The following is an 11022-nucleotide window of genomic DNA, read 5'->3' as shown; positions in this document are numbered from 1 at the left end:
TCAAAGATATCCATAAAAAGTGTTGTTTAAAGTTTGCAACAAGCCACCTGGGAGACACACATGTGGAAGAAGGTGCTCTGGTCAGATGAAGCCAAAATCGAACTTTTTGGCAATAATGCCAAACGATATGTTTGGCGTAAAGGCAACACAGCTCATCACCCTGAACACACCATCCCCACTGTAAAATATGGTGGTGGCGGCATCATGGTTTGGGCCTGCTTTTCTTCAGCAGGGACAGGGAAGATGGTTAAAATTGATGGGAAGATGGATGGAGCCAAATACAGGACCATTCTTGAAGAAAACCAGTTGGAGTCTGCAAAAGACCTGAGACTGGGATGGAGATTTGTCCTCCAACAAGACAACGATCCCAAACATAAAGCAAAATATACAATGGAATGGTTCACAAATAAACGTATCCAGGCGTTAGAATGGCCAAGTCAAAGTCCAGACCTCAATCCAATCAAAAATCTGTGGAAAGAGCTGAAAACTTCTATTCACAAACGATCTCATCAAACCTCACTGAGCTCGAGCTGTTTGCCAAGGAAGAATGGGCAAGAATTTCAGTCTCTCGATGTACAAAACTGATAGACACATACCCCAAGCGACTTGCAGCTGTAATCGCAGCAAAAGATGGCGCAACAAAGTATTAAGTTAAAGGGGCCGAATAATATTGCACGCCCCACTTTTCTGTTTTGAATTTCCACAAAAATGTAAAATAACCAATAAATTTCGTTCAACTTCACAATTGTGTTCCACTTGTTGTTGATTCTTCACCAAAAATTTACATTTGGTATCTTTATGTTTGAAGCATGATATGTGGGAAAAGGTTGAAAAGTTCCAGGGGGCCGAATACTTTCGCAAGGCACTGTATATGAGGTTTTAGTAAGTAGCAGACCACTTCCCATAGTAAGTGTTCGGTCTGTGGTCAACGCCTCTATCCATGCGGGGACGCCGACTCACTAACCGCCCCAGCAGCTTCTTGATGATCATCTTCCTTCCTCAGTGCATGCCACACCGTCTTATGGTGGCGTGTGCTTCCCTGCTCTTAAAGGGGCAGTGCGCGCATATGGTAAATGCACCCAGCTAGCAGCTGGGAAGCATTTAGTTAAAATAATCACCTGCAAGATTTCCCTCAGCCAATTGCTGGGAGGCATCTTGAATATAAAGCACCCTCCTCAATAAGAAGATGCCTGAGCAACCCCTATAATAATTCTTAGTGGTGTTGGTGTGTGCAACTGTATGTTGCCAGGTCGCCCGTCCCTTGTCTGTTAGACTTTTTCCTGTCTCCTGTGTTCCATTTAGTATAGAATAGTTTGTCTGTGTTCATGTGATCACTTTGATGGCATCCTGAACCTATCTTCAATATCCAAGGTGTCCATACAGTCTGTCAGTCTCCGTTTCCTGCTAGGTCACTGTTTCCCATGTCGGCGAACCTGACCCCTGAGATCGGCAGTTACAGTACCGGCTCCTGCCGAGGAACGATACTTGTCTCCATCAGTAGGAGCTCCAGAGCACAACAGGTAGCCAATTAGCTACACCCTTTCTTGGGCAGGGCTGGCCCTGTGGCTCAGTGGATCCATGAACCATGTGCTCCACCCTTACTATGTGACAGTAAGCAATACGTTTGAGAAAAACTTCAGATTCACTATGGGTTGACACAGTAAAGATCTAAAAGGAGGTGAGATAAATGTCATACCCGCCTGCCCATGAGCCAAGACTTGTATAATAACTGAAGAACTAGTTGTTTCCCCCGACTCTTCATCTCTTGCAATGACCTATAATTAATATACAGGAAAACAATTTCTAGTTAGGACTTTAAATAGCAATTTGTTTTAAATTTTGTGTTAATGTTGTTATTGCTAAATATTGATGAACTTGAATATAAAGAAGCCAGTAATGTGTCACATATACCACAAAGAATGCATAATTAGTAGTGCAGGTGAGATGCAATATAGTAGCTGTCAGTAGGTGACACAAAAGCTCAGGATGTCTATGAATATTATCTGGCCATGTAGTAGGCCGCAATGTTACCTAATGTCTGTCCACTCAGCAGCTCTTTGGGTATGAGAATCAAAATGGCTATTTCAGCTTAACCCCTTAACACCCAATGACGTGCAGTATCTATCATTGGGTACCTCCCCCTGTTTGGTGCTGTCTCCGGCGATGAGCCTGCACCTTTTCCAAAAAAGCAATTCCACCCTAACAGCCACGGGTGGAATTGCGATCCACCCATGGCTGTTAACATGGTAAATGCCACTGTCAAACTCTGACAGCGGCATTTAACATGCACGCGCAGGAAGCATGTCATTAACCCTGCCCATAGACGCCTGTGTCACATGACCGCTGGTCGACAATGGGTTGGCATGAGAACCCCGGGTTTGCAGGAGACCCCTGTGGTTGTCATTGCTGGATCACTATGAGCGACTCCCAGTGGTCGGCGCTCATAGCAAATGAGCATTTCCATTACATAGAGCAGGGCTGCAGCCCCGCTCTATGTAGCACAGGCGATCGGATGATTGCAGCTTCTAGTCTCCCATGGAGACTATTGAAGCAAGTAAAAGTAAAAAAAATGTTTTTAAAAATATACAGTATATTTAAAAAATATAAAAGTTCATATCGCCTACTATTCAAAATAAAACAATTAAAAAAATAAATTAAAAAATACACATATTTGGTATTGCCGAGTTCAGAATCGCCCGATCTCTCAGTATACAGTGGGTACGAAACATATTCAGACCCCTTTAAATTTTTCACTCTTTGTTTCATTGCAGCCATTTGGTAAATTCAAAAAAGTTCATTTTTTTCTCATTAATGTATACTCTGCACCCCATCTTTACTGGAAAAAAAACAGAAATGTAGAAATTATTGCATATTAAAAAAGAAAAACTGAAATATCACATGGTCATAAGTACTCAGACCCTTTGCTCACACACTCATATTTAAGTCACATGCTGTCCATTTCCTTGTGATCCTCCTTGAGATGGTTCTACTCCTTCATTGGAGTCCAGTTGTGTTTAATTAAACTGATAATACTTGATTTGGAAAGGCACACACCTGTCTATATAAGACCTCACAGTTCACAGTGCATGTCAGACCAAATGAGATTCATGATGTCAAAGGAACTGGCCAAGGAGCTCAGATACAGAACTGTGGCAAGGCACAGATCTGGCCAAGGTTACAAAAGAAATTCTGCATTGCTCAAGGTTCCTAAGAGCACAGTGGCCTCCATAATCCTTAAATGGAAGAAGTTTGGGACCGCCAGAAGTCTTTCTAGACCTTGCCATCCAGCCAAACTGAGAAATCATGGGAGAAGAGCCTTGGTGAGAAAGATAAAGAAGAACCCCAAGATCACTGTGGCTGAGCTCCAGAGATGCAGTAAGGAGAAGGGAGAAAGTTCCACAAAGTCAACTATCACTGCAGCCCTCCACCAGTCGGGCCTTCATGGCAGAGTGGCCCGATGGAAGCCTCTCCTCAGTGCAAGACATATGAAAGCCTGAATAGTTTGCTAAATAACACATGAATATGAGAAATAAGATTCTTTGGTCTGATGAGATGAAGATAGACCTTTTAGGTGATAATTCTAAGCAGTGTGTGTGGCAATCACCTGCCCATTGCAATCCCAACAGTGAAACATGGTGGTGGCAGCATTATACTATGGTGGTGTGTTTCAGCTGCAGAGACAGGACAACTGGTTGCCATTAAAGGAAACATGAGTGCGGCCAAGTACAGATATATCCTGGATGAAAACCTCTTCAGACTTGGCCGAAGGTTCACCTTCCAACAAGACAATGACCCTAAGCACACAGCTAAAATAACAAAGGAGTGGCTTCAGAACAACTCTGTGACTATTCTTGACTGGCCCAGCCAGAGTCCTGACCTAAACCCAATTGAGCATCTCTGGAGAGACCTGAAAATGGCTGTCCACCAACATTCACCATCCAACCTGACGTTACTGGAGAGGATCTGCAAGGAAGAATGGCAGAGGATCATCCAATCCAGGTGTGAAAAACTTGTTGCATCATTCCCAAGAAGACTCATGGCTGTACTAGCTCAAAAAGGTGCTTCTACTCAATACTGAGCAAAGGGTCTGAATACTTATGACCATGTGATATTTCAGTTTTTCTTTTTTAATAAATATGCAAAAAAATTTACATTTCTGTTTTTTTTCAGTCAAGATGGGATGCAGAGTGTACATTAGTGAGAACAAAAATTAACTTTTTTGAATTTACCAAATGGCGGCAATGAAACAAAGAGTGAAAAATGTAAAGGGGTCTGAATACTTTCCATACCCAATGTATTAAAAGAATTCATCCGATTGGTAAACGGTGTAACGAGAAAAAAAATCAAGACGCCAGAATTACGTTTTTTTGGTTGCTACAATGCCATTAAATGCAATAACAGGCAATCAAAAGATCGTATCGACACCAAAATGGTATAAAAAAAACCCTGACAGATCAGCGCGCAAAAAATAAGCCGTCATCCGGCCCGAGATCCCGAAAAATGGAGATGCTACAGGTCTCGGAAAATGGTGACATTTGTTTTTTTACATACTTTGGATTTTTTTTCACCACTTAAATAAAAATGAACCTAGACATGATTGGTATCTACAAACTCACAATGACCTGGAGAATCATAGTAGCAGGTCATATTTAGCATTTGGTGAACATGGTAAAAAAAAAAAAACAATTGTGTAAGTGCACCTTTTTTGCAATTTCTCCGCACTTTGAATTTTTTCCAGTTTTCCAGTACTCGATATGGTAAAATCAATGGTGCCATTCCAAGTACAAGCAAAAACAAGCCCTCACATGGCCATATTGACGAAGTTATGGCTCTGGGAAGAAGGGAAGCAAAAAAGGGAAATGCAAAAATGGAACTACTCCTGGTTCTTAAGGAGTTAAAAGGAACCTGTCATCGGAAATCACCCCCAGAAGGTATTCGGAGCTCTAGATCAGCTTCTTAATACCCTCCTTAATGATGCTCGTATTAGCCCTTGATGCTAAATGTGTTTTCAAACTAAATTTTATTGTCCGTGCTCTCCCTGCCTTCGGGCACCAGACTTGTCTAGGACCACAGTCAATCAATGCCACTGTGTGTTGGGAACATGCCCACAGGAGCGTAACTGACATCCCAAAATGTGCAGGGAGATCAAGGAGGCAGAGAAGAAGCCGTCCCTCTTCTTGCTCTACCTGATATCCATGCACACTCCGAGATATTAGTTACACTAGGCGTGCTCCCGCCACACAGTGGCATTGATTAACAGGGGTCTCAAACTAGTCCAGTGACCATAATTTTAGTGTCTAGATAAGCATCACCTAAGAGGATATTAAGAGGTTAATAAAGCACTCCTAATAACTTTTAGGAGTAAATCCTGATGTCAGGTTCCCTTGAACACAAAGAAAAAAAAAGATTTATCAACAAAATATTGTGGCAAAACCCAGTGCCCTTTTGCAGCTTGCCCCCATTGCATTCCCTACTTGAGATGGCATTTACTAATAGGTTGAAATATTCTGCATCTTTTACATTACCAAAGATCTACAGAGTGCTGTATGAATTCATATAGATGTGTATTAATAGTGCTGATGGATAATGTAATACTCCCAGAGTCATAAAATGATGAAAGCAGCAATAGTAACAGCAGTAGGTTACATTAAGAATATGCTTTGATAGCGATACACTTACCTTTACAGTGTAGGTCTCTGGTGCTTGAAACAGGTTTGCTCTTGCTATAAGAAAGCCACTCTGTGTTATCTGAAATAGCTGACTATGATTAGACTGCGTTGTCAGCCTAAGGTGGATCTGGGGATTGGTTCCCTGAAATCACAACGATAAGTTATTATTATTATTATACATTTATATAGCGCCATTTATTCCATGGCGCTTTACATGTGAAAGGGGCAAATATAGACAAGCACAACAAACATGAGCAATACAAGGCAGACACAGGAACAGAAGGAGAGAGGACCCTGCCCGCGAGGGCTCCCAATGTACAGGGGATGGGTGAGGATACACTAGGAGAGGGTAGAGCTGGTCGTGCGGCGGTTCAGCAAACTAAGGATCACTGCAGGTTGTAGGCTTGTCGGGAGAGGTGGGTCTTCAGGTTCTTTTTGAAGGTTTCCGTGGTAGGCGAGAGTCTGATGTGTTGGGGTAGAGAGTTCCAGAGTATGGGGGAAGCTTCGGAGAAGTCTTGTATGCGGTTGTGAGAAGAAGAGATAAGAGGCGAGTAGAGAAGGAGATCTTGAGAGGAACGAAGGTTGCGTGTGGGTAAGTACCGGGAGACCATGTCACAGATGTATGGAAGAGACAGGTTGTGGATGGCTTTGTATGTCATAGTAAGGATTTTAAACTGGAGCCTCTGGACAATAGGAAGCTAGTGAAGTGCTTGGCAGAGAGGAGAGGCTGGGGAATAATGGGGAGACAGGTGGATTAGTCGGGCAGCAGGGTGTAGAATTGATTGGAGTGGTGCCAGAGTGCTAGAGGGGAGGCCAGAGATTAGGAGGTTGCAGTAATCGAGGCGGGAGATGATAAGGGCGTGCACTAGCGTTTTTGTGGTTTCATGGTCAAGGAATGCACGGCTATGGGAAATATTTTTGAGTTTCAGTTGGCAGGAGGACGCAAGGGCTTGGATATGGGGCTTGAAAGAGAGGACAGAGTCGAGGATCTCCCCGAGGCACCGAGAATGCGGGACTTGGGAAACTGAGCAGCCATTGACATTGATGGATAGGTCTCATGGAGGGGTGGAATGAGATGGGGGAAAGATGATGAATGTTATGTTATGAAGCAAAGAGCCATTAACAAAGCAATAATAGAGAGTAGAACCTGGATTTCAACACACATCAGATATACAGTATGCACAAGGATTTTCTGTATAATATACTCCAACATTCCCTTAAAGGGAACCTGTCACCCCCAAAATCGCAGGTGAGGTAAGCCCACCGACATCAGGAGCTTATCTACAGCATTCTGGAATGCTGTAGATAAGCCCCCGAAGTATCCTAAAAGATGAGAAAAAGACCTTAGATTATACTCACCCAGGGGCGGTCCCGCTGTTGGTCCGGGTCCGGGGCCTCCCATCTTCATCAGATGACGTTCTCTTCTGGTCTTCACGCTGCGGCTCCAGCGCAGGCGTACTTTGTCTGCCCTGTTGAGGCAGAGCAAAGTACTGCAGTGCGCAGGCGCCGGGCCTCTCTGACCTTTCCCGGCATATACATTCTTTTTGCTCTTTCATCACAGGAACAGAAAATCCCTTTTGACTATAATGGGGGTCTGTCACTTTAACCTGTATTACCTAACGTAGGCATACCCTTCAAGCTTCTTTTACACTTGTTTGTTATAGCTTTTATTGCTTGTAAAATTACAAGCCTTCTTTGCGTCATATTTTTGTTCACATATTTTTGTCATGTTTCTTTAGACTTTTTTTTTATAAAGAAGGGTTGAAAAAAAAACCCATTAGACCTAGAGAATGTTGTGGTTGGAAGAAAACAGCAAAAATGCACAAGCAAAACTAAAACAGTCCGTTTCATAATTTTTCATTGATATCCAGCTAATATCAGATCATGAAGGCGCCCTCAATGATATCTAATAGTTTATATATAATGTATCGGTTAGAAGTAATTTTACAATTGCGGTAAGAAACAAGATGTCAGATTGTATGACTTACATTGGGGAAATCTCCATCAGAAGGCATGAGAGAAAGCACGCGGCCATTGTATGTGCTGACCAGGGCCACGGGATTGTTATCCTCTTGCACAAATGCCTGATACTGAGTAGCACCAAAGCGAGGAGCATGCCTGTTTGGTGCCAGCACTCGGATTTTTGCCTCTGCCAAGGAAAATTTTCTGGAGTCACAAACTTGCAAGGCCTGCAGGGAATAATAACATGACATAAAACCTTATTAATGTTATACTTTGAAATCTCTACATTCTGTGCATAGGACCTCTCCGACCTAAGTCCTACATCTCTTCAGGACATTGTTTCTGAGGTTAGCAACATTTCTTTTAGCCAGGAAAGTGTTTGCCAAGCATTGAAATGTAATGTGCTTTGTGTTAATAGAAAATGCAGCCCAGTTTGCACATCCACTGCCCACATAACTTCACACAGTGCTGCCCAATGTATTATACAGTGATCATACACCTCCATATAGTGTCGTAAAGAAGCAGTCCCATCAAAGTTTTTTTATCTTAATATATTGCAATTATGCGATTATGTCACTGAACTGGGACTCTTTGACTTTCTGCATGTGCGTCGGCGCTTCTCTCCCGGCATCACCTGCTGTGCTATTGACCACAAGTTTAAAGCAACCTGTGGTCTACAGAACAGAGAGCTGTAGTGCAGGGAGACCATGACCATGCCTGAAGCAACCGCACCCTCTGCCTCCCAGTATCAATGCTACTGGTGCATAGCTTTGGTCCATACAAGTGTATTGAGCAAGGCCGGGCATGTACTGTTTATTCAGAATGAGGCCGGAAGTATGTAAATCACATACTTGCGGTCACATGATCGCTGGTCCCGGCACCAGCATCGGAGAATCCTCACAGAGCACATCACAAAGAGTTACTGCAGACTTGTCCCCTAAGTCCCCTTTAAAGGGAACCTGTCACCTGAATTTGGCGGGACCGGTTTTCGGTCATATGGGCGGAGTTTTCGGGTGTTTGATTCACCCTTTCCTTACCTGCTGGCTGCATGCTGGCCACAATATTGGATTGAAGTTCATTCTCTGTCCTCCGTAGTACACGCCTGCACAAGGCAAGATTGCCTTGAGCAGGCGTGTACTACGGAGGACAAAGAATGAACTTCAATCCATTTGAACATTGAACATTTCTGAATGAGTTAAATGACGATAAATTAAAACTTACCATAACTTTCAAATTATAGATAGTAGAAGCAGGGATACTTTCCAATGTGTTTATCAGGGAAACAGATCCAGTAATATTATCAATCTGGAACAGATCACTGCCTGGACCTGCATGATAATAAGGTAAATAATATATGTATAATAATAAACAGTCTCATGCTGGCTCATTCCATCACATCTCTCCAGACTTGGACTGATAAGTCTTTCTGCTTGTTTGCTTGGTCAGACCTTGTTCCTTCCACTTTTTTTTACTGTAATTCCTCCCTCCTTTGTTAGCAGATGTTGAATCCATGGAGTAGGAAAATCTGCAAGTTCTTATGGCTGTTTTGAAAAAAGAGATGGAGCTAACCAAGGCTGGATCTTCTTTCTCTCAATCCCTATAGCAGATGCCGTTTATGTAATATAACCAGTATCTGGCATGTGTGATGCGGTCTCAGCTCCTGAGCTTGCTCCAAACACCCTATCACACTCCATGACATAATAATACATCATGGAAAATTTAAGACTTAAGAGGTACATACTTTTTTTATGAATTTGGTGCATCTTACTCCAGCTTCATCAGAACTGACGCTTCTGGGCTCCTGCATTAGTTCCTATCCAACCCCTAGTTAAAACCCCCATAATAATCTACTAATGAATTTCGTAAGATACTTAGACATCGTTTGTTTGCTATACCCATAAAAAAGATTATAAGGTATTCAGCTTGCAAAATTCAATACATTGACAAACAGAGAATAGCTTGGAGATCTTAAAGGGAAAGGAAACACCCAGGTGGTTACATATTGGTATTTCTAATGTTTAAGGAGTTATAACTTTGAGTTAATGTTGTATATACTTTACCTGACAGTAAAGAATAGGAGATTGGAGTCATTATTCCTTTGTCACCATCTTCTGCAAATATAGGCCCGGGAGTGAACACAAGTGGCCCAACCTGGCAATACAAGCAGGAAACATCTTTTCATTATGCACCATCTGTCTAGTCAATAGACGTTATGGCCCTGATTCATCAAGTTATTGAAGTTACTTTCTTTATTTTTTTTGTCTTGTATTTGCTGTCGTTTGTACTCCAAAATATTCAAAATGGGCCCCCAGATCAAAAATTTGGCACAACACAGAAAATGCCCTTTTTTGTATTTAACAGTTTCTCCTAGTGTTTCATCACCCATCCCCTGCAGACTGTGAGCCCTCGCGGGCAGGGTCCTCCCTCCTTATGTACCCGTGTGCCTGTTATCTGCTCATGTTTAATGTATTTGTCTATATTTGCCTCGTATTCACATGTAAAGCGCCATGGAATAAATGGCGCTATAAAAATGTATAATAATAATAAAATAAATAATAGTTCTAGCGATTTTCTAGTGCAAAAATTTCAAAATCACTTAAGTCGCATCACTTAAAATGCGTCAAATAAAATATTACAGTGATAAATGCCCTCCAAAATACGACATTTGGTAAGTTACATTTTATGAATATTTCTAAAATACCTGCATGAGCAAAGTTGTCGAGAAAAATAAAAAAAAACTTATAAAAGAAAGACATCTTAAAAATGGCGCAAATCTTATAGAGAATAAGACGCATATACTGAACCCATAAGAAAGTGCAGATTACTACTGAATACTGGAGAAACAGCAATGATAAATAAATCCAACATTTTCAAAAAACTTACTGGCTCTAATCTTGATGTTATGTTTACCAAGTACGTTGGACTGGTACAGACTTTGACACCATCATGGAACATATAAAGACAGGGAAGGAACTGTGGGTACTGATCATCCCCATCAAGCACGATGACCCGCACTCTCGCTGTAGAGCGCTGCCTCTCTCTTGTTGTCATTTCCTGTTGTAGAAGAATATATTTCTAGAAATGTTCATTCATAGTCTTTATAACTTACATCTTCACAGATGAACAGACTAAACCAGCACAGCATGAAAACTTTGGAGGACAGGTAATAACGTACAGTTGACTATATAGTAGTATTGCCTGGCTGCCTGTTGTGAAAGAAATCCAGTTCATCCCTTTAGGTGTAACTTACTATCAACCTGTACCATTGGGCATTACTAAGGATCATTTGCAATATGGAAAGGGTAAGATAATGTACCCCTTTTTCTCTGTTTGAATAACTATTATGAATATACAATAATGGCTACTTTGCTCTTCTGTGTAAATCAATACT

At 41.9% G+C, this 11022-nt stretch overlaps 1 protein-coding gene across 1 annotated transcript in view; it reads right to left on the bottom strand.

Moving 5' to 3' along the window:
- Positions 1–934: 934 nt before the first annotated feature.
- LOC138674536 (protocadherin-15-like) overlaps positions 935–11022 on the bottom strand; it is a 28342-nt gene continuing 18254 nt past the window's right edge. Inside the window, exons 7-13 of the mRNA XM_069762359.1 lie at positions 10515–10685; positions 9692–9782; positions 8853–8959; positions 7658–7858; positions 5680–5811; positions 1697–1775; positions 935–1044 (exon numbers count right to left, since the gene is read on the bottom strand). Of these exons, the coding sequence (XP_069618460.1) occupies positions 935–1044; positions 1697–1775; positions 5680–5811; positions 7658–7858; positions 8853–8959; positions 9692–9782; positions 10515–10685 (891 nt within the window). The remainder of the gene's footprint in view (positions 1045–1696; positions 1776–5679; positions 5812–7657; positions 7859–8852; positions 8960–9691; positions 9783–10514; positions 10686–11022) is intronic.

This window comes from Ranitomeya imitator, chromosome 4 (assembly GCF_032444005.1).
Source record: "Ranitomeya imitator isolate aRanImi1 chromosome 4, aRanImi1.pri, whole genome shotgun sequence".
Lineage (NCBI taxonomy): Eukaryota > Metazoa > Chordata > Amphibia > Anura > Dendrobatidae > Ranitomeya > Ranitomeya imitator.
This window is presented reverse-complemented; position numbering and strand designations above follow the sequence as displayed.